General features: G+C 63.1%; 9 protein-coding genes across 9 annotated transcripts; 5 read left to right on the top strand and 4 right to left on the bottom strand.

Moving 5' to 3' along the window:
• Window positions 1-1,194: 1,194 nt before the first annotated feature.
• On the bottom strand, window positions 1,195-2,154 carry B0I36DRAFT_416958 (uncharacterized protein; the record flags this gene model as incomplete). The annotated part of the gene is made up of 1 exon (XM_046162094.1): window positions 1,195-2,154. The coding sequence occupies one exon, from the start codon at window positions 2,152-2,154 to the stop codon at window positions 1,195-1,197; it is 960 nt and encodes a 319-aa protein (XP_046008550.1).
• Window positions 2,155-4,046: 1,892 nt separating this feature from the next.
• On the top strand, window positions 4,047-5,325 carry B0I36DRAFT_387393 (uncharacterized protein). The gene is made up of 2 exons (XM_046161170.1): window positions 4,047-4,424; window positions 4,486-5,325. The coding sequence occupies exons 1-2, from the start codon at window positions 4,081-4,083 to the stop codon at window positions 5,210-5,212; spliced, it is 1,071 nt and encodes a 356-aa protein (XP_046008549.1). The 5' UTR covers window positions 4,047-4,080; the 3' UTR covers window positions 5,213-5,325.
• Window positions 5,280-6,640, bottom strand: B0I36DRAFT_376745 (uncharacterized protein; the record flags this gene model as incomplete). Its single annotated transcript, XM_046160489.1, has 4 exons — window positions 5,280-5,775; window positions 5,841-5,958; window positions 6,174-6,420; window positions 6,488-6,640. The coding sequence occupies 4 exons, from the start codon at window positions 6,638-6,640 to the stop codon at window positions 5,280-5,282; spliced, it is 1,014 nt and encodes a 337-aa protein (XP_046008548.1).
• Window positions 6,641-7,955: 1,315 nt separating this feature from the next.
• On the top strand, window positions 7,956-9,795 carry B0I36DRAFT_366897 (pisatin demethylase; the record flags this gene model as incomplete). The annotated part of the gene is made up of 5 exons (XM_046159375.1): window positions 7,956-8,172; window positions 8,245-8,926; window positions 8,989-9,325; window positions 9,403-9,603; window positions 9,673-9,795. The coding sequence occupies 5 exons, from the start codon at window positions 7,956-7,958 to the stop codon at window positions 9,793-9,795; spliced, it is 1,560 nt and encodes a 519-aa protein (XP_046008547.1).
• A 1,042-nt stretch (window positions 9,796-10,837) lies between these two features.
• Window positions 10,838-13,423, top strand: B0I36DRAFT_332374 (peroxidase/catalase). The gene has a single exon (XM_046155104.1). It carries the CDS (start codon window positions 11,086-11,088, stop codon window positions 13,360-13,362), a length of 2,277 nt encoding a protein of 758 aa, XP_046008546.1. The 5' UTR covers window positions 10,838-11,085; the 3' UTR covers window positions 13,363-13,423.
• An 834-nt stretch (window positions 13,424-14,257) lies between these two features.
• On the top strand, window positions 14,258-14,860 carry B0I36DRAFT_366895 (acyl-CoA N-acyltransferase; the record flags this gene model as incomplete). Its single annotated transcript, XM_046159374.1, has 1 exon — window positions 14,258-14,860. The coding sequence occupies one exon, from the start codon at window positions 14,258-14,260 to the stop codon at window positions 14,858-14,860; it is 603 nt and encodes a 200-aa protein (XP_046008545.1).
• Window positions 14,861-15,113: 253 nt separating this feature from the next.
• On the top strand, window positions 15,114-17,853 carry B0I36DRAFT_165435 (uncharacterized protein). Its single transcript, XM_046148719.1, has 2 exons — window positions 15,114-16,583; window positions 16,649-17,853. The coding sequence occupies exons 1-2, from the start codon at window positions 15,334-15,336 to the stop codon at window positions 17,547-17,549; spliced, it is 2,151 nt and encodes a 716-aa protein (XP_046008544.1). The 5' UTR covers window positions 15,114-15,333; the 3' UTR covers window positions 17,550-17,853.
• On the bottom strand, window positions 17,558-20,082 carry B0I36DRAFT_332369 (heterokaryon incompatibility Het-C). The gene is made up of 2 exons (XM_046155103.1): window positions 18,868-20,082; window positions 17,558-18,803 (listed from the first exon to the last, which is right to left on the bottom strand). Exons 1-2 carry the CDS (start codon window positions 19,798-19,800, stop codon window positions 17,664-17,666), a joined length of 2,073 nt encoding a protein of 690 aa, XP_046008543.1. The 5' UTR covers window positions 19,801-20,082; the 3' UTR covers window positions 17,558-17,663.
• B0I36DRAFT_332368 (uncharacterized protein) lies at window positions 20,083-21,281 on the bottom strand. The gene is made up of 2 exons (XM_046155102.1): window positions 20,520-21,281; window positions 20,083-20,450 (listed from the first exon to the last, which is right to left on the bottom strand). The coding sequence occupies exons 1-2, from the start codon at window positions 21,256-21,258 to the stop codon at window positions 20,101-20,103; spliced, it is 1,089 nt and encodes a 362-aa protein (XP_046008542.1). The 5' UTR covers window positions 21,259-21,281; the 3' UTR covers window positions 20,083-20,100.
• Between the last annotated feature and the right edge of the window lie 138 nt (window positions 21,282-21,419).

Raw genomic sequence — 21,419 nt, 5'->3', positions numbered from 1 at the left:
CTTGGCAATGCTTGTCCAGAGTGCTTGTCTTGCCTGGCGGCCACGCCACCCACGGCACATTAGAGTTTTGCCCGTCGTCGGTATCTGACAACCCTCAGCGCTTTCCCAGATTCCTGTCAATCAGCGCGTCCCAGACCACCGGACTCTTCTCCAGCAAGTCCCTGCCCGCCTGCATACGTCATGCACGAAAAGCGCGACAGTTGCCGCGACTCGCGGTTGCTGGGGTCCCACCCTCTGCCTCGAGGCCCACGATAGTGCCGAGAGACCACCCGGCGCTTGGCTCGAAAGGCTTAGCTCCCATGCGGGTCCATTGTGCGCGTTCCTGGCTTGTTTCGCCGGTATTGAAAACAACGCCTGAGCGGGCAAAGTCGAGGGGCCCGTGATCGAATTGTGTCGGATGGCGAATGGGCATGCGAGAGGAGAGAGCTCCACCACCGCTCTCCGGATTCACCCGGTCGCGTGAGATCGTTAGGTAATGCGTCTCGCCAGAGGATCGCTCGGTCAGGTGATGCCAGCCCGCATTGCGATCGCCCGTGCCAATCCTGGTCGAGGAGTTATTGCCTGTCGTTGTCGCACCGACACTCTGGAATAGGGTTCTTCCGCGCAGCCAGACACGCGGCAGCTCGGTGGCGAGATCCTCTGCCTCTGCGAATTGCGGATGGCTGCCACCCTCCTCCAGCGACCAGATCGGCATGCCCTAGAAGGTTTCTAGAACGGCACCTCCGGCTGCTAGTGTGTGACACGGTCAAGGAATGGCAAGCGAGACACTCGTAGGATGGACGCTGCAGGTATCGGCGGGCGGATGGAGCGAGGCATGCGGAGACCCCGAGCTTTTCTGCGGGGGCTGGACTGGGGAGATGCTGTGATCGCGAACAAGCCAGCGATTGGCGAGAGGCGACGGGGCTGGGACCTGTATGCCGGCGGTGGAAGGATGATCGACAGAGTCGCAAACGCCGTACAGTATAAGGACAGTGCACACTCTGTATGTTTACTGTGATCACGACTAATAGTCCGATGCCAGGGTGTCGATGGTCACGTCAAAGCAGTTGATGCGTGGTGCAGGTCATTCCTTCTATTCTACATTTAGCTGCCCAACTTGGCGACTCTTCACGTGTGTGCAAGACCCATCACTTGATCCAGTCCATTCTTCATCTTGTGTGTTCACGTCCAGTCCATTTCTCGCAGCCCCTTCCTTTAGGTCGAGCGCAACAATCCGCGGAGGGCAGCCTCTCCTGCCTCGACGCCAGCCTGGTCTCCGCTCAGGGAGGCTGCAACCATCTCGCGGGCCAGCTCCAGAAAGTCTGCCTGGTCAACGCCTGGATGGTTCTGGCGCCTGAGCGAGACAATGAACTCGCACGCCGGCAACAGCAGGTCGCCCATCGCGGCAGTGGCCGTGGCCGGGGCCGTGTTGGCCTTGCCCTTCGCCTTGGCATCGGTCAGGTGAACGTAGTTGAAGTGTTCACGGGACAGAGGCTGAATGTCGACCCAGTCGCCGTCTTCGTCTTCATGTTGGCCGCTGCGAGGTGCGACAGAGTCGGGAGCGGTCGCGGTGCCCTGCCGAACTGCATCTGCTGCAGTGGAGGAACCGAGCTGGCAGCCGCTGTCCTTGTGGAGAGGCTGAGCAGCCACGACGTGTGCAGCCGAAGTCTTGTTGTGCTCAGTTGCCGGGCCTGTGGCGTCGCTGGTCTTGGACGGTGAGGATGTAGTGAGGTGCTGCCTCGGCAGGAGCGTGTGTTCGGGGAGCATGAAAGCCTCAGCGGGAGTCTCGCGCGGCACACTCTTTTTCTTGTACACGAGCCCGCTGGCCTTGTGGAACACGAGGCTCTGGTCGCGTTGTGCTGCCTCCTTGTACGAGTCGCCTGGCTTGTGTAGCTCGTGGGAGAGGGAACATTGGCTGCCGTCGTCGTCGTCGTCGCTTCGACTCAGCTCAGGGCCGTCGTTGAGGAATTTTGCGATCCGATCCGCGCTGGTCAGGAGGCTCCGCTTGACCTCCTTAGACTGAGTAGTCGTAATCTTGACGGTGCCGGGTTTGATGAGACCACGCTCACGACGGGGAAGCTGGCCGGCGTTGTCTGCAGCGTTGAGACGGTGGTGCTGTGCCTTGCCATCGCTGTCGGCGACTTGATTCCGCTGGATGGGTTGAGACGAAGGCATCATGGAAGTGCTGGTGGTCCAGATGCTGTGAAGGGAAAAAGGTGATGTGACAGTGATTGTGTGTTGTTCCTGCGAGTGGCCGATTTGTAGTGTTCCTGCACTTGGCGCGTGGCCGTGCAGCTGCCTCGCGTCGAGATGCAAACAACCGAACAGCGCTCGTGGCGCTGCCGTCCCACCACCAAGTGCCTCGCCTCTGTTATCGGGTAGATGCCTGGCCTGCCACAATCAAATCTCCAGTGCCTGTGCGACCGTCGCACTGAGTCGAGCTATTCCCAGCGCACCGTTTCGTCAGAGCGGCATCCTCTTCATTGTTTGCCCCCATCCACCTCGACTCGCCGCGCTCGCCGCATAGCAGGGCAGGATCATACCTCGATAGTTGGATTTTCTTGACGGTCATACGTGGAAGCCTGAGGTGCTTCGTAGCAGTCAAATTTCAAGCCACGAGCGGAACAATAGTGTGGGCAACAATTCCTCGGCGGAGCCTACTTCACACGAGACACGGCATTTCTGACAGGAGATCCATCAGGACGCACGCGCGATTCTCCCAGTCGGTTCGCTCTCGCCTTGTCGTTTGCCCAGCGACTCAAGCTCTGCTCTGGGATCGCTTTGGCTAACACTCAGAATCCTGTCGACTCTGACACGCTCGACCGCCTCGAGACATCAGTCTGTTCATCCTGCAAACGCCTCCCCACTCGACGCCGACCGATCAAACACCCCACGAGATACCGGCGAGCCACAATGTTTTCCTCCCAGCCTTGTGACAGTGGGGCTATACAGACTGGCGACGCCGTCTGCAATGTCGTCGAACTCTTCTGCCTGCAGCCGATTGTTGAACTCCTTCAGTAGCGAGCGGAAAAAGGTAGGCTCCATATCACGATCTCCAAACTCTAATCATGAGGCTCATCAACCATCGACACTGCCTACTGGCTGCTTTCCCAGAGCGATGCATCGAGACAGCACGCACCATATTCCATACCTATTACACGACGTGCAAAAGCGGCCGCTTGAGATCACTCCAAACGCCAGAATGCCGGCGTCTTCGAGAAGGCAGAGGCAGCATACAGACCCCTCGGACAAAGCATCTGCCGAGGACGACATCAGAGATCCCCTGATGCTGCAAGGACGCCACAGGACGTCGCCCCACCCTTCCCGACGAGGCTTGACAGGCATCCAAGGGTTGTCCGGTTGTCAAGCACTCTACAACACGCCCTCGGCCTTTCGAATCCGACGCCGTGCTGACCGCCAGCCACACGGCATCTGCCTTCAAGCAAATCTGGAACACGTCAACGAGCCCCGTACGGCATCTCAAACCGACAGGTCGGGCCCCGTGCAGCCAAGCCTCGTCTTGGACACAACCCCAGCCCACGGGCATGCCAAATGTGCGTCGTGGGGACGTCACACCCCTGCCTCCTGCATTGACAGCCTGCTCAGCCCTAGCCATTGCAGTTCAGGTTTGCGGGACTCGTACCCTCCTGAGGAATAGTCCAGCTAGGGCCAGACCATCGCAACCTGCCGTTAGCCGCCTCGTTCTCCCGCCAGCCGCCAATTCGGCCATTCCGCCAACACGAGCTGAGCCAGCAGCCAGCAGCGGCAATCCTGACAGACGCCACGACGCACCAATCCAGAACATCCACGCACAGGGCCCGGCTCGCGCTAGCCGCCAGGGCAGGTTCCTGACCAGGGGCCGGCCCCTGACCGTTGGGGGACTGGGGTCCTGATTGGCTGATATTACGATAATATTCCCAAGGCTGAAGGGCCAAGTGCCGGATCAGACGATTTTGAGGGAATCTGCCCGTCTGTCGGGCCCGAGGCCAGTGGACTGCGTCCGGGCTACAGAGATATTGTGCAACCTGCTGTCCACTGCCGGTCTCCTGTCGATCTCCCCCAGTACTACCACACAAACAACCACATCCACAGCAACCAAAAATGGCGACCGACACCCCGATCCTCGGCGAGCTCACGACGACATGGACACCGCCCTCGCAGTGCGCTGTGGCGGTCGCGCAGTGCTCGACATGCGCCCTCGCCTGGCAAGCCCAGGAGTGCCCTGGAGGCACGAGCGTGCAGGACGACGCGGGCTGCTGGCCGCCGCGGACGCGCAACGTCGCGACTCCCGTGCCGCTCATGGACTGGGGCGTGTACTCGCCCGGCATCGCGTGCCCGGCAGGCTACACGACGGCGTGCACACACGACGGGTCCAAGCAGAGGGGGGACTTTTCGTTCCACTGGAGGCCGCAGAGCAGCGAGACGGCCGTCGGGTGCTGCCCAGTGTATGTGTTGCTGAAGGAAAGAGAGACAAGAAGTGACGAAAAGTGCTGACACCGACTCTAGGGGCTTTAAGTGCGCGGTCATGCCTGACTACAACAACGCCCAGACGTGCACGCGCGTGGCGACGACGGGCTCTGTCCTGACCGCGCTGTGCGAGGCGGGCGCCATGGCCGTCATGGCCGAGCAGACGGTGCCGTTTGTCGTCACCGACAGCCAGGGCGCGACCACCGCCGTCCGGGCATTGGATGTCAAGGCGCCCCTCTTCCAGCTCGTCTTCCAGGCATCCGACCTGCCCGGCTTCGTGTCATCGAGCAGCAAGGCCACCACCAGTACCACCTTGTCGCCCGGCTCGTCGTCCTCGATACCCACACAGACCGGATCGACCACGTTATCACCCACAGGCAGCTCGCCGGATGCATCGGGTGCTGCTCCGGCACTGTCAAACGGCCAGGTCGCGGGCATCGCGGTGGGGGCCACGCTCGGCGCGGTTGGGCTGGTTGGCGGATTGATCATGGCCCTATGCTACAAGCGATGGAAGAGGCGGCAGGAGAGCAAGTACGAGATGCTGCAGCGGCAGTACCAGCACATGCCGCCGCCGCCGTCTAGTGGCACCATGTCATACCCAGACAGCGCGGCGCTGAGCTATTACGGGGGTTACGTTGCTCACGACCACACCAAGGCTTGGGCAGGGGGCCAGCCATATCATGTGAGCACCGAGCTGCCGTCTCATGTGAGCACCGAGCTACCGTCGTCGACGCCGCCGTTGGAGCTGGACTCGTCGCGGCGGTAACATGTAAAAGTGGTAATTTCTTCTTTTTGTCAATTCTTGAAAGCGTTCCTGTAGCCGAACAATGCCATCATTGCTCATGGGGCGCCCTGCCCTCGAGACTGTCCGTCCCACTGCCGACCATCCACCCCGACGACGTCATGCTATCCTGTCGCCCTCCACACGTGCACTGCTCCTCCTCGGCCGTCAGCTTGACCTCGTCGCTGCTGCCGTCACTCCTCATCACGGAGTGCACCCGCGGCGTCCGGATGGCCGGCTTGCTCGACGCCGGGCTGTTGTCCGGCACGCGCAACGGGGTGCCACCGATGGTGCGCAGGGCGATATTCTCAGACCCCTTGCTGTCGGCGCCGTGGTTTTGTGGTGGGTGGCTGTTGTTGTTATTGTTGTTGCTGCTGCTGTCGCCTCGTACCTTGCGCCACAGGATCGTCCACAGGGGCAGGCACACGGGGATACCGACGCAGATGAGCGTCATGCTGGTCTCGACCTGCGACCAGACAATCACGGCGACGGGCACGTCCCGGACGCCGCTGACGTTCATGATACGGAAGGCCCCGGCGGTGGCGGCACTAATGATGACACACACGAGTAAGCACGCAGTAGCCAAGACGGAGACGGAGACGATATAACCCACAAGAGGCCCAGGCTCAGGCTGGCCGCGAGGATGGTCTTGTCCCTGCGCGGGCTGTTGAGCTTCCAGATGAAGATCCACGAGAGGATGACAAAGATGAAGTCGGCCGCGACAGTGCCCACTGGGAAGGGTGTTAGCTGGCGGTTCTGACTGCAGCTCGGACAAACAACATACAGGCCAAGGCCATTGAGAGGGGCACAGTGTTGATGCACGACCCGGCGATGCGCTCGTCCCACGAGTACGCGATGGGCCTGCACCCGAGGAAGGTGAACAAGGCCCCCACTGTTGCGGGTCAGTATCAATCGCAGAAGTAACGTCGCCCACAGTTTAACCTACATAACGACAACACCCCCATGACGCCGACGACCGCCCAGACGACGAGCCGGTGCCACTGCGCGGCCACGATGCGCAGCAGGAAGAAGCCCACCGACGCCTTGGACGTGCCGGTCGCCAGCAGGGAAAACGTCTGCGCAACCATCCGCCACAGGGTCGTGTCGGCCGTGGCCGCCGCGTCGAGGTCGCTGCGCCCGTAGCCGTGCAGGCAGGCGACGGTCGCGACGGAGCTGTAGGCCGCCGTGAGGATCTGGGCAGCGGCACCGTGTCAGTGACGCTAATCGTGCATTATATCAAACCAGGTGCCCAGAACCCACCGTCGTCACGACATAGAGCGTGTCGTCGAGGCCGTACGCCGCGAGACACACGACGCGCGTGTAGATGCGCAGCACGAGGAACACGAGGACAATCGCCGTGAGGGTCCACAGGACCGTGATGCAGTACGGCCCTTCGCCGCCGAGGCTCGACATGGTGGTTTTCTCTGGTAGTGGCAGGGTTGGTGGCTCATGTCCGCTGTCCCAACACCGACGGGAGCTCGCTTCGTCTTTATGTCGGCTCAGTGTTGTATCGCCGTTGCTTTTAGCAGGATAGCTGCCAGTTCCTTTTGCCGTTCGGCAATCGGCAGTCAGGCTAGCCATGGGACATACATATGTGACAGCCTGGGGCCGTCAATTTTCTTTTGTCCCGCTCCCGCATCGGAACGGTCGCATCACGCGAGCTTCCCTGCACCGGAAACGAGCCGCGGGGTGTCCGGCGGCCTGGGATGTGTTATCTGGTCGCCCACAGCGTGGGATTGTCACGCTCAGAAAGGCAAGCCGGCCCCCCGGTGCAATCTCACGTACCTGCATCTTACCTCGTCGTTTTAAGCTCGCGGAACGCCCCCTCTGCGCGATAATGGGCATCTCAAGCGAGCGGCATTGCTTCGTGGCCAGCCAGCTAATCACAATCTTCCAGTCCTCGTGCCTACACTGGGAAAAGCAACGCGGGGCCGGCCAAAAGTGACAGCTCAGCCCAGAGCGCATCGAAGCGACACGATTTGTCCCTCAGCCGTGTTCCATTAGAGGCTGCTCCAGCTCCTGCTGTGGCTGCTGCCGCCGCCCGCGGAGCGAATCGGAAAAAAGCAGTCCACACAAGCCGTCGCCTTCATCCCGAGCTGGTCCATCGCCGCACCTCCACTGTTTGTCCCGCGTGCCAGCTTGTTCCCTGTTGACAGGCGCCTTATGGGGCCGCTAGCGCAGCTGGCTCCGTCCGTCCATCGTGTGGAGCAGCAAAAACTGCCCGATCCACAAGGCTGCGCGATGAACATGGAGGGATCCAGGAACCCGGGCCTCCGGGCCAGCCAGTACGTATGGCTCAGGAGATTCCCTCTCGCGGCCTAAAAGGGCAGCCAGCGCGGCACCCCATGCTGACAATGCGTCAGAGCCCGAGACACGATAGACAACCGCAGGTACATGCGTCCAGGGCAAAGCATACGCGACTGGTCTTATCTCATCTACAGCCTGCCGCACGCAAGAAATCAAATTCCCGACACTCTGGCTGGCCATACTCTGCCAGGGAACAACCCCTGAGACCCCGCTTGGCTGCCGCGAGACAGGGGTCATGAGGCCGGCCCATTTCTTCAATCCACCGCCCGGGCTGACAGGTCACTTTGAGACTCTGGGGTGGCCTGGCCAGCCGTAGGAAGGTCTCCCACACTTGATAAAGATTGGGTGCAGATGCCTCCTCCGCTTGTGCAGATTCCTCCCCTTCCCCTCTGACACTTGATGGCCCAACAGACTCGGCGCGATGGTGTCCTTCGCAAGCATCGACACTGCCGGCCTCGTCCGCCCGCTCCTACTCTCCCTGCTGCCCGTCGCGTACCTCGTGAAATGGGTCGTCGAGTGGCGACGCCTCGCGCACGTGCCGGGCCCGCTCTGGTGGTCCATCTCTCCCTTGCCGATGCTGCAGGCCAACCTCGGCGGGTACTCGCACAAGTCGCTCAGTGACCTGTCGAGGAAGTATGGTGAGTGATTTGACTCGTCAGCTGTTACCTGCAATGCCACCATACACGTCGACTCACAGACAACCCCCGCAGGCCCGCTGGTCCGCATCGGCCCCAAGGCCGTGCTGACGACCGACTTCCGGCACTGCCAGAAGATGGAGGCCCCGCGGTCGCCGTACCGCAAGGGCCCCTGGTACGGCACGTTCCGGTTCCAGAAGGGCGTGGACCACTCGTTCTCGATGCTCGATGAGGACCGGCACGCCGCGCTGCGGACCAAGATCGGCCCGGGCTACTCGGCCAGCGCAATGGTCGAGGACGCCATCGACCGGCAGCTCGCGCGACTGTTTGCGCTGCTCGAGCGCAGGCACGTGAACCACCATGGTGCCGAGACGACGAAGAGGGTGGACCTCTCGGTCATCACGCAGTTCCTGGCGCTCGACATTGTCGGGGACATGACGTTTGGTCGGCCGTTTGGGTTCCTGGACGACGGGGAGGACCTATTTGACTGGATCCGGTGGAACGAGGGCTTCTTCCCGATCGCCTCGACGTGCGCGACGTTCCCCGTGCTGGGCAGGCTGTTCCAGACGTGGCCGTTCTCCGAGGCGCTGCCCAAGCCCACGGACAAGAGCGGCCTGGGCTGCTTCATCCGGGCCGCCGATGAGACGCTCGACGAGCGGTTCCAGCCCGGCGCCGAGCCGAGGCGGGACATGATAGACAGGTTCCTGCGTCAGGGCGCCACCAGGAGCGAGGCCACCAGCGAAGCCCTCGTGCAGGTGTGAGTTTTGTTATTCGGTGGTGTTGTATTTGATGCTTGACTGATACCGCCCCCAAAAACAGCGTCGCAGGGACAGACTCGGTCGCCGTGGCCCTGCGCATGGCGCTCGTGTACATCCTGACCAACCCGCGCGTCTACAACAAGCTCATGGCCGAGATTGATGCCTCTGCTGACGCGGACTCGGACTCGGACTCGTCTGTCTCGGCATCGAGCACCGCCCCGACCGCCATCATCCGCGACGCCGAGGCCAAGAAGATGCCGTACCTGCAGGCCGTGATCCGGGAGAGCGTGCGCATCTTCCCCTCGCAGACGCCGCTGCTCAACAAGACGGTTCCCCCGGGCGGAGACGTCGTGGCTGGGTACGAGCTGCCTGCGGGGACGCAGGTCGGCATGGACGGGGTGTGTATTCTCTCTGTTTACTGAACATCGCCCATCACTCTCGTTTCGGTGTGCTGACTTCTCCCTCGTGCCGCCAGTGGGGCATCCTCCGCAGCAAGACGCACTGGGGCGACGACGCCGACGTGTTCCGCCCGGAGCGGTGGCTCGAGGCGGCGGCGGGCGACCGGGCGCGGCTGGACGACATGTCGGCCTGCCTCGAGGCGCTGTTTGGGTACGGCCGGTTCAAGTGCCTGGGCCGGAGCGTGGCGTTTATGCAGCTGAGCAAGGCGCTGCCCGAGGTGAGATTTGTCTCTGATGATGTGTGTGCGACTTGGGGACAAAATGCTGATCTGTGTGGATGGGTGTAGCTGCTCCGCCGGTACGACTTTACGATCCTGGACCCGACGCGGCCCGTGGAGAAGATGCACAGCGCGGCGTTCTGGATGATGGCCGGCTTGTGGGTGACACTGGAGCCGAGGGGCAGAGTGTAAGGTGTCGCTGTGAAGATGTCCATCGTCGCAGAACCCAATACAAGGCGTTGCCGCTGTGCCACCTCACGATATCTTCTGACCAACTGTATACTCTGCTCGTCCCGGAAGGTGTACGCGACCCCGTGACACCGGAACTGACGGAAACGCTGCCGAAGCTGGCCGTCGACGAGCCGAGCCCCGCTCGTCCAGCTCCCAGCACAGCCCAAGGTCAGCTGACTGCGCGCATTGAACCCGTCGACACGATCGATCGGGGGGGAAGCAGGAGGGAGGCGCTGGTGGGGCCGAAGGGGGACAGCAGCAGGGGAGGCGGAATGAGCTGATTGTGGGCACGGCATGCGTCATGGAGCAGCAGGCAGGCAGGCCACCACCAGAGAGGAAAATATGTTGCGCCTGGGCCAGGCCTGGGTGCTGTAAGCCGTCCGTTATCGGCGAATGCCGCCTCGGACACTCGGGGGTGTGCCGGAATCTGTTGTCAATGCTGCCTACCTTGCAGGCCGAGAACCTTGGGGGAGGGAGAGACGCGTCGAGGATGGGCGGGCGCGAGTAATCACGGCCGCCTCATTGGCTGCACTTTGTGGCGGGGCCGCTTCCGAGGTGCGGAAGTGCGGACGCAGAGGCGGGGGAGGGGCAGTGGGGGTGGTGGGCCCGCGTGTGGGGTCAGTCCTTGTCATCCATTTCCAATTTCCATCGAGGCGACTCTGCCACGAGAGCATCACCACATGGACGCGCGACAGAGACAAGCCGGACACTAGGAGGAGGGCTAGGCTGGACCCCTAGATGGATAGAGACGGACCCCTCTTGTGCCTGCCGAGCACGTCCACGCAGCTCCCAGATGTCATCATCATCGTGTCTTGCCACAGACGGTGCTTCGGCACTGCAGCCGGGAATCGGCGGGGGTTGCAGCGACGCACACACAGCATACATGCAGCCTGTTTCGCGGGGTGCCGATGATCCCACCTGGTGCGGCAACGACGTGCTCGCGCTGCGTGAACAGATGCCTGTGCGTGATTGGCGTGCTTCGAGGCTGCAGCTGTCTGGCCAGCGAGTCCCTGCGGACTACTGACCGCGACTGGGCGTGCGGGGTTGCCTCCTCCTCCTCCTCTTTGCTCCGACGACTCGGTTGTCCTCGTTTGCCATTGCTTCCCTGGGCTTCCCGGGTCGCCCAATTAAGGTTTCCCGTCTTATTTTTCTTCGTCTTCGCCCTTTACTTACTTCTCTCCCTCCTCTCCCTCCTCTTCCTCCCTCCTCCATCCTCCCCCATCTCTCACCTCACAGCATCCACCCGCAACCATGTCTGAGGAGAAGAAGTGTCCCTTTTCCAACACCATCAACACGGGTGGTGGCGGCACCCAGCCCAAGGACTGGTGGCCCAACAACCTGTACCTCAACATCCTGCGCCAGCACACGGGCGTCTCGAGCCCCCTCGCCAAGGACTTTGACTATGCCGAGGCCTTCAAGACGCTCGACTACCAGGGCCTCAAGAAGGACCTGGCAGCCCTCATGACCGACTCGCAGGAGTGGTGGCCCGCCGACTTTGGCCACTACGGCGGCCTCTTTGTCCGCATGGCCTGGCACAGCGCCGGCACGTACCGCGTCCAGGACGGCCGCGGCGGCGGCGGCCAGGGCCAGCAGCGCTTCGCGCCCCTCAACAGCTGGCCCGACAACGTGTCGCTCGACAAGGCCCGCCGCCTGCTGTGGCCCATCAAGCAAAAGTACGGCAACAAGATCTCGTGGGCCGACCTGATGCTGCTCACCGGCAACGTCGCCCTCGAGACCATGGGCTTCAAGACGTTTGGCTTCGCCGGCGGCCGCGCCGACACGTTCGAGGCCGACCAGAGCACGTACTGGGGCGGCGAGATGACGTGGCTCGGCAACGACGTCCGCTACTCGGACGGCAACCCGGGCGTGTCCAAGGGCGGCGTCGTCGACTCGGACGAGGGCGGTGCCAAGAACATCCACACCCGCAACCTCGAGAAGCCCCTGGGCGCCGCGCACATGGGTCTCATCTACGTCAACCCAGAGGGCCCCGACGGCAACCCGGACCCCAAGGCCGCGGCCCGGGACATCCGCGAGACGTTCGGCCGCATGGCCATGAACGACGAGGAGACGGTCGCCCTCATCGCCGGCGGCCACAGCTTCGGCAAGACCCACGGCGCGGCGTCGTCCGACAATGTCGGCGACGAGCCCGAGGGCGCGGGCATCGAGCAGCAGGGCTTCGGCTGGAAGAACAGCCACGCCTCGGGCAAGGGCCCGGACACCATCACGTCCGGCCTCGAGGTCATCTGGACCAAGACCCCGACGCAGTGGAGCAACGCCTACTTTGAGTACCTGTTCAAGTACGACTGGGAGCTGACCAAGAGCCCGGCCGGCGCGAACCAGTGGGTGGCCAAGGACGCCGACGAGTTCATCCCGGACGCGTACGACAAGAACAAGAAGCACAAGCCGCGCATGCTGACGACCGACCTGTCGCTGCGCTACGACCCAGAGTACGAGAAGATCTCGCGCCGCTTCCTCGAGAACCCGGACCAGTTCGCCGACGCCTTTGCGCGCGCCTGGTTCAAGCTGCTCCACCGCGACGTTGGCCCCAAGGCGCGGTACCTGGGGCCCGAGATCCCCAAAGAGGACCTGCTGTGGCAGGACCCTATCCCGGCGGTCGAGCACGCCCTCGTCGACGGCTCCGACATTGCCGCCCTCAAGGAGAAAATCCTGGCCTCGGGCCTGACCGTCCCGCAGCTCGTCTCGACGGCGTTCGCCTCGGCGTCGACGTTCCGCGGCTCCGACAAGCGCGGCGGCGCCAACGGCGCCCGCATCCGCCTGAGCCCGATGAAGGACTGGAAGGTCAACAACCCGCTGCAGCTCAGCCACGTGCTCAAGACGCTCGAGGACATTGCCGGCAGCTTCAACAGCTCCGCGTCGGGCGGCAAGAAGATCAGCATCGCCGACATCATCGTCCTGGCCGGTGTCGCCGCCGTCGAGAAAGCCGCCAAGGACGCGGGGCACAACGTCGAGGTGCCCTTCACCCCGGGCCGCGGCGACGCCACCCAAGAGCAGACCGACGTCCAGTCCGTGGGCCACCTCGAGCCCGCCGTCGACGGGTTCCGCAACTACGGCCGCTCCTCGCAGCGCGTCAAGGCCGAGCAGTTCCTCGTCGACCGCGCGCACCTGCTGACCCTCACGGCGCCCGAGATGACGGTCCTGCTCGGCGGCCTGCGCGCGCTCAACGCCAACTTTGACGGCTCGTCGACGGGCGTCTTCACCGACAAGCCCGGCACCCTGACCAACGACTTCTTTGTCAACCTGCTCGACATGAGCACCGTCTGGAAGCCCACGGGCCCGGACAGCGAGACCTTTGAGGGCACCGACCGCAAGACGGGCGCCAAGAAGTGGACCGGCTCCCGCGTGGACCTCGTCTTCGGCTCGCACGCCGAGCTGCGCGCCATCTCCGAGATCTACGCCCAGAGCGACAGCCGCGACAAGTTTGTCAAGGACTTTGTCAACGTGTGGACAAAGGTGGCCAACCTCGACCGGTTCGACCTGCACCAGTCCAAGGTCGCGTCGAAGCTGTAGGCTGGTTTGGACTATGTAGCACAGATCAGAAACCAGAATGAATGAACGTGTCAGCAATGAATTGTAGTATTTTGTGAACGTGAATTAAAGGACTGAGTGACCCTTAGCCATTCTTTCCAAATCGGTCACCTTCCTCTACTGGAAAGCCCAAGATTTGCCACGTCCCTGTCCAGGCATACTTTCAATGAGGGTTTAACTTGTGCACGGCTCCCAGCCCAGAGTAAAGGGCCACACATGCCGGCAGCCCTTCCGTGGCACATCCTCTTCCTCATCATCCTCAGACAAGCTCTCCATCCTCGGCCCCTGTGTGCACACTGACAATGCGTCAGGAAACGCCTGCCGCCTGGCCGAAGTCACACCTTGGGACACAGCCTGCGGTGACGAGTCTCGCGCGGCAATCGCCACTCACGTACGAGGACAAGCAGGCAGGGTCCTCGTGGGTCTGTATCCACCCCGGGGCTTTTTTTCTCTTTTTGCGTGCACTCGTTCCTCATGTGGAAAGACCACGTCACCTGGGCAGCCCCTGCCTCGTCAAGGTACAAGCCCGGCCTCGATCGGCCCCTGGTGTCAGCACGGAGGCGGGGCAAGGACGGAGACGTTAGCCGTGGTGGGGCCGAACAAACGGCGCTGGGAATGTTCTAGATTAATTGGCGAGGCCCTCGCGAAGCGCAGGCAGGTGGGCAGGCCTTTCTTTGTCCCGCCTCCGCCGCCATCGCCGTCCCGGCCTCGCGAAGTGACTCAGAGGAAGGGCAGATCCCTGGCCGAGCCTAATTTCTTATATTCAGCATTCGCTTCATCTACTAGACCGGCCACGGCCCTCATCGACGCAATTGCACCGCCCCTTTTGGCTCAGCGCAAGCAAACGTCCAGCACAAGCACTCCAGCACAGCCCAAAATGTCCCAGCCACATCTCACCTTCCGGGACGCCACGGCGGCCGACATACCCGCGCTCCTCGCCCTCATCCAGTCCGCGTACCGCGGCGAGGCCAGCCGCAAGGGCTGGACCACCGAGGCCGACCTCGTCGAGGGCGAGCGCATTGACGAGCCCGGGCTGCTCGAGAAGATCTCGGAGCCCAACGGGGTGGTCATGGTGGTCACGGTCGAGGGCACCGACGACGTCGTCTCGTGCTGCGAGTTCCTGCACCGGAGCGGCGCCTCCTCCTCTTCCACCACGACGGAGACGACGACCGAAAAACAGCAGCAGGTCGGCTACTTTGGCCTGTTCGCGGTAGACCCGAACCGGCAGGCCGGCGGGATCGGGCGGCGGGTGCTCGAGCACGCGGAGCGCGAGGCGGCGCGGCGCTGGGGCGTGACGACGATGGAGATGACGGTTATCGCGGCCCGGGCGGACATCATCGCGTGGTACGAGCGCCGGGGCTACGCGCAGAGCACCACGGAGCCGACGCGGCCGTTCCCGCACGAGATGGTGGCGCGGATGCGCGGCGGGCGGGTGCTGCGGGACGACCTGCACTTTGTGGTGCTGGAGAAGGCGCTGTGAGCGAGTGCCAGACTATACTATGGTAGAGCAGACAGACTATAGACGAGCCGGGTTAATTATCACATGCAATATGTCAGCCGGAACTAGCCGTATGTGCATGCGGCATCCCTGTGTGCGCCCGCCATACTGGGCCAGGGACGCACGGATGTTTGCATAATTGCCTCGTTTCGTTTCTGTGCAGCCCGTGAAAAAATGTGTGTCTCAGCATCGAACCAGAATGAGTTTCGTGGTCTCGTTCTATATATCCATTATTGCGCCGTGGCAAGCTCCTGCGGCTTCTCCACCCGCCCGGACACGTCTCGACAAGGGCCGGGCTAACCGCATCGACGCTTGCTCCACTGAGGCGGCCAACTGCCGTCCTGTCGTCCAACGGTGGGCTTTGGGCTCGAATCCTTTCCCTCCCTCCTCCCACTGCCTGCAACCATCCCCGTCGCTGTCACAACCACACCACACCACCACCTCGACCGCCGGGCATGCCCGAGCCCGCTGCTGCTGCCGCCCCACGCCAGCGAGCCTTCCGCACAAAGTCGCGCCTGGGCTGCCTCCAGTGCAAGCGCCGCCATGTCAAATGCGACGAGCGCCGCCCGCGCTGTGGCCGCTGCGTCGCCGCCGGCTCGGACTGCTCCCTGCAGCTGCTGACTGCCGCCCTCCCGGGCTCCTTTGCCGTGCGGCCGGCCACGTCCGGTGCCGGGGCCGGGGCTGGACTCGGTGGTGGCAAACGGCCGGCCGTGCCTTCCTCCTCTGTCTCCTCCTCCGCCTCCTCCAGCAGATCCAGCCCACGAACAGACCTCATCTCGGGCTCCATCAGGCCGCAGTGCGACACGCGCCTGACGGCCCTCGAGGCCGCCTACTTCGACGTCTTCCGCCGGCGCACCGTGCACAACATGGTCGTCCAGGGCCAGAGCCTGGACCTCTGGACCCGCGTCGTGCCGCGCGAGGGCATGCGCAACCCGTGCATCCGCGCCTGCATCCTCGGCCTCGGCGCCCTCGACTGTGCCCGGCAGGATGCTGCTGCTGCCGCCGCCGCGTCTGCCACGCTCACTCCGTCTCCGAGTCCTGTCTCGAGTCCTGTCTCGAGTCCTGTCTCGAGTAGTAGTGGGAGTCCCGGATTCTCAGCCACCAACAACAACAGCAAGGACGACGACGACGACAGCAGACCAGTCGAGCTACCCCTGTGCGCGGCCACCTCACCATCACGCCTCAGCGTCCACCACACCCGCGCGACGCGGTATTACATCCAGGCCCTCGCGTACATGCGGCAGCTGCTCGCGGCGGGCCACGACAGCAAGGCCGTCGAGTCGCAGGCCCGCACGATCCTGATTGCCAGCATCCTCTTTGTCGCGTACGAGGCCCTGCAGGGTAACATCGACACGGTGGACCAGCTGCTCGCTACCGCGGTGCTGGCGCTCAAGGGCCGGCTGTCGAGCTTGTCTGCCGCGGCGCCGGCTCGGGACTCAGACGAAGTGGTTCGGGGGCCAGATGACGCACGAAAGGTGCGGTCCGGGGCGACGGCGAGGAAGCCGACACCCAAGATAGCAGCCGCCGTCGACGACGCCGGCGTCGAGGAGGCCGAGTTCTTCCTGCCCCGCGTCGCCGTGATCCGCGGCTTCTGTGCCCCAAACTACCCGGCCTTCCCGCCGCCGCAGCTCGAGGCCCTCTGGACGGTGCCGCTGGACCTCAAGGCCGGTGTCCCGGCGCTCAACGCCAGCCTGGCCGAGATTATGTAAGCACATGTACATTTCGCGCTTTCCCTTTGATAGTCACGGCCACTGACCCAGAGGGCAACAGCCGCGCCTACGAGAAGACCATGACGGCCGTGACGACCTGGTTCTTTGCCATCCACCGGCTCGTCGTCATCGAGCAGCACCCGCCCACGCCGCGGGCCGTGGACGAGCAGAACCAGCTCGTCGCGCTGTTCCGGGGCTGGCTGGCCCTGCTCAAGCACCGCCTCGCGAGCATCAACAGCAGTCTCACTACGACGACGAGCAAGACCGAGAGCGACGACGACGACGATCACGAAGATCACGAGACTGCAGACACCCAAGCCCAGCGGCAGCAGCACCAGCAGACCCGACGCATGCTCCTCGTCTACCAGATCGGGGGCTCCCTCGCGCTCGTGCACTCGATGGCGGCGCTGGACCCGACGGAGCGCATGTGGGACGTGCTGGCCGAGCAGTGCCGCGAGACGTGCTCGCTGATTGAGAACCTGCTCGACGAGCTGGACCGCCAGGAGCAGCAGCAGAAACGCCACGACAGCAGCAACAACAACAACAAAAACAATAACAAAACCACCGCCGCCACCCCGATCCGCCGCATGTTTGACGACCAGCTGCTCCCCATCGTGCACGGCTTCACCGCGCGCTGCCGGTACCGCGACGTCCGGGACCGGGGCTTCGCGCTGTACCGCCGGCTCGTGCGCCGCCACGGCAGCGAGTGGGACAGCAAGACGGCCGTGATCCGGACCGAGGCCGCCTGCGCCCTCGAGGAGGCCGGGCGGGACCCGGCCACGGGCGAGATCCCCCTCGACCGGCGGTACATCTGGATGGGCGCGCGGTGGAAGGGCGACGACTACTCGGCCCTCGTGGTCACGCTGCGCAACATGCGGACCCGCAGGGACGAGGTGGTCGTGGTCGACCGCGGAGGCGAGTTTGACCGGCTGGTCGGCGGGAGGAGGACGACAAGGACGTGAATTATGTGTGTCGGATATACCCACTTTTTGATATTTCTTCTGCTGATGAATCTATTATGCCAAACCTACAATTACCAGACGCCTTGAATGCAGCTTATTCCTCTGTCCGCCCAATCACTTCCCAAACGGCCAGAGCTTCGCCCCGACACCATACACGCCGCTGGCCACCCACCCGGCCGTCCTCTTGGTCGCCCGGAATACCGTCACGACCAAACCCCCGGGCAGCGAGATGATGTCCCAGACCCCGCGGGCCAGGTAGCTCGTGTTCTCGTGCGCGGTGCCGGCGACCCACTGCACGTCGGCAATCACCTCGTTGACCCCCTTGACAATCACCGACGGCTTCTTGGGCGGCGCCTTCACATCGGGCCGGGACCCGGGGAACTCGGCGGCGCCCCGCAGGGTGCCCTGCAGGTCCTTGAGGGTGAGGTGCTGGTCCTCGTGCTCGCGGGCCTGGACGCTCTCGCGGGTCAGCATCCCGCGGATCTTGTCCCTGTTCTCCTCCGAGTGGTGCTCCCACCAGCCGCGCACCGTGTCGAACATGTACTGCTGGATGGGCGCGCGCCTGCTGTAGAAGGCCGGGTGGTGGAGGATCTTGAGGATCTCGTCGATGGTCCTGTCGGCGCTGAGCTTTGGGTTGTCCCAGCACCTGACGACCTGCTGCGTGGCCCAGTTGGTCGTGATGGTCGAGACGAGGCCCGCGGGCTGGTTGAGCACGTTGCTAAAGTGGTCCTTGGACAGGTCCGAGTGGCTGGGGTCGGAGGCGTCGGACCCTGCGCGGTAGATCTCGGCCGAGTGCGACTTGGCGGCCTCCTGGTCGACCTTCTCCTTGGCCGCCCGGACGGCGTTGCGCAGCTCCTTGACCGACGACTCGATCATCATGGCCAGGAACCGCCACACGATCTGGGTCGTGTAGTCGCCGAGCTCGTTGGTCGCCTGGTCGCCGGCCTGCTCCTCCGTCTCCTCCTCGTCGCCCTCCTGCAGCCACTTTTTTATGCGGTCGTGCGGGTAGAAGATGGGCTCGATGGCGGACCAGAGCGCGTTGGCGTTGGCAATCTGCACGGGCGACGAGTCGTCCTCGTCGACGCTGTGCACGCTGCCCGCCTCGTCCTGCTCGGCCTTTTGGAAGATGGACCGCAGCGCGTCGAGCTGCTGCAGCAGGGGCTCGCTGCCGGCCGTGACCTTGCTGAGGGCCTCGAGGGCCCCCTTGACGAGGTCAAAGAGCTGCTCAAAGGCCATGCCGCCGAATTGGAATTTCTGCGGGGGTTAGTTTTTGGCTCTCTCTCTCTCTCTCTCGCGAGTTCAAAACAGACAATCTCACCTCCTCCAACTCCCCCAGGCTGCCCTTGCTCTGCAGCACCGCCATGTCGTCGGCCTCCCCGAGGAAGCTGTGGAAAATGTCGAGCATGCCAAACGTGCCCGTCACCAGCGGCGGCACCTGCTTGCCCTTCCAGCCGGGCACCTTGACCGTGCACTGGTCGCCCACCATGGGGAAGACGTTGTCCTCGCCCAGCTCGCGCAGGCACAGCTCCACAAAGTTGCTGTGCGCGGCAAAGTCCTCGAGCGTGTGCAGGGCCGCGCCCAGGTGGAACAGGCTCTCCTTTGCGGCGTCCGAGTGCTTGCCGCTGCGGCCCTTGCGGCCGAGCTCGATGCTCAGCCGCAGCTGCCTGCGTATGTAGTCGGCCGACGTGTCCCACCCTCTGCCGCTGTTGGCAATGTAGTTCTTCATGCCCGTGCGGTGGTCGAACTCGAGCTCGCGGGGGTCGAGGGGCCCGCGCAGGCGCGGGTCGACGTCCTTGGCGTTGTCCGGGTAGCCCTTGGGGTTGTCAATGTGCTCGACGTGCGTGTAGCAGCCGAGGCGCTCGCGGGTCACGTCGAACTCGTCGGTCGCGTAGCCAAACTCCATGAAGGCCATGACGGCCACAATGGCCCGCAGGATCGGCTCCGGCACCGTCTCGAGGCACGTCGTGTCGATGACCTGGGAAAAGTCGCGACACCAGTTGCCAAAGTAGATTTGGCGGCGCTGGAGCTTGGTGAAGCGGTGGGCGGTGATGAAGCTGGCGGGGAGGTACTTGAGGACCTCGGAGATGTCGCCGTGGCGCCAGACGTAGCCGTTGAATTCGGAGGCGGGCGGCACGGAGCCGGCGCCAAAGGCCGCGGCGGGCTGCGCAAAGAGGCAGCAGGCGAGGAGGAGGACGAGGAGGAGGGTGGTGGTGGCCGGGAGGCCGCCCGGGCTGCGTCGCGAGCGAGCCATGGCTGGTGGTGAGGATTGGGGTGAGTGAAGTTGCGTGAGGCAGGAAGGTAGACCTCGGGAGGGCGGGAGACGCCGTTTGCCCGAGGGAAGGCGCAGTCTAGTATGGTATTAGCGAGGCGCCAACACGCGATCGTGGGGTGACGTCAGCGGGGCTTGGCGCGGGTGGGTGCCTTGCGGTGCCTTGCGGTGTCGGCCACGTGCACGGGTACCGCATCCGGCGATGCAGCCTCGGCTTGGCCGAGCACAAAGAGACTGTGACCGAAATGGAGCAGTATGTTTATGAGATTGATTTATTTATGATTATGCTCCAGGCCTTTTGTCCAGTAGAAAAAGCGCCGAGACAATAGCGAACCATATTGCCGACCGACCCTGCCCGCCAACCTGCCGAGCACTTCCTCCGGTCATCACACCTCCTCCGGTTGGCATCTTGGCACCATTGTGAGTTGTATCTACCTTGACACATGCGAAGATGATGTTCTCGTCGGGCAAGGGCGGCTGAGGAAGTTTGGACCAGTAAGGAATGTTGAAGACGAGGGCTACCGGAAACGTCGCGAGTCCTCGCCTGTCGTATTCTGTAAAGGTGCCAAAGCCATCAGGAGCGATGTTGCGGTCGATAGTACCGGCAGTAAAATCGTCATCCGGGCTTATGCCTATTTCAAGGCAGGGGTTGAACAAAGTCAGTGAATGCCTATCGAGACGATGGTGGCAGATGTACTCACCGAACACGGGAAAGTGTAGTGTCGGCTGGCTCTCACAGGCTGCAAGACCCGTGACGTTGAAGCGGTCATAGTGATCTTGGGCTTGGATGGCCTGGCGCATCGCAGCCATACACCTGCTGGTCCATATGCTTCCGGGGCAGGTCCCTCGCTGCTTGTCGTTGCCCTCGGGCACCTCGAGGTCTGGAGTCCAGTACGGCACACCCATCTGGACATACCAGCTCTGCGTGGTGGGGTTAACAGCGTAGGGCCCAACATCGCCGATGGTGTAGGAGCCGTTCGGCCAGTAGACCGCCCCGTCCAGGCCCGGCGCGGGCGGTATGGCCTGTAGCGTGAAGAGTGGGACGCGGCTGTCTGCAAGGGGGCCAGTCGTGCGGTCTCTGGTGATGTTGAGCTCGAGGGTCCACGGGTTCGGTGTGGTGTTGTCCCACGAGCCTGGATAGGTCCGGTCGAGACGTGGTGCGTAGAAGTGGACTCTTCCCGAGACGTCGGGGTTGGCGTTTTCGCCCACCTGGTCGAGCTTCACCTTGGCAGCCACAGATTGTACGAGCAGGAGGATGATGGCAGCAAGCAGTAGTAACCCATGACCATTTCGGCCAGGGGGGCTGACGGCCAGCATCGTACCGAGTGGTGAGGCTGTGAGATGAAGGAACTCCTCTGCCGGTGAATGGTGGCAAAGTAATGCTTCCCGAGAAATCGGGCAATCAATCGAAAAGGAGGATGCACTCCAATTTCCAAGCATTGAAGCCCTGACCAAATTTGCCCTGTTGGTCAAACCAACACATAACCCACCGTGTCCGAGCTCAAGGCTTGGCAAAGTGGGTGCATGTGCATGTGCTTGGCACAGTTGATTAGTCACGTGCTATCGTCTTACTGCCGAACCAGCAGACAACATGTTCCTAT

Source organism: Microdochium trichocladiopsis (assembly GCF_020744255.1).
Source record: "Microdochium trichocladiopsis strain MPI-CAGE-CH-0230 chromosome Unknown B0I36scaffold_9, whole genome shotgun sequence".
In the NCBI taxonomy this organism is placed as follows: Eukaryota; Fungi; Ascomycota; class Sordariomycetes; order Xylariales; family Microdochiaceae; genus Microdochium; species Microdochium trichocladiopsis.
This window is presented reverse-complemented; position numbering and strand designations above follow the sequence as displayed.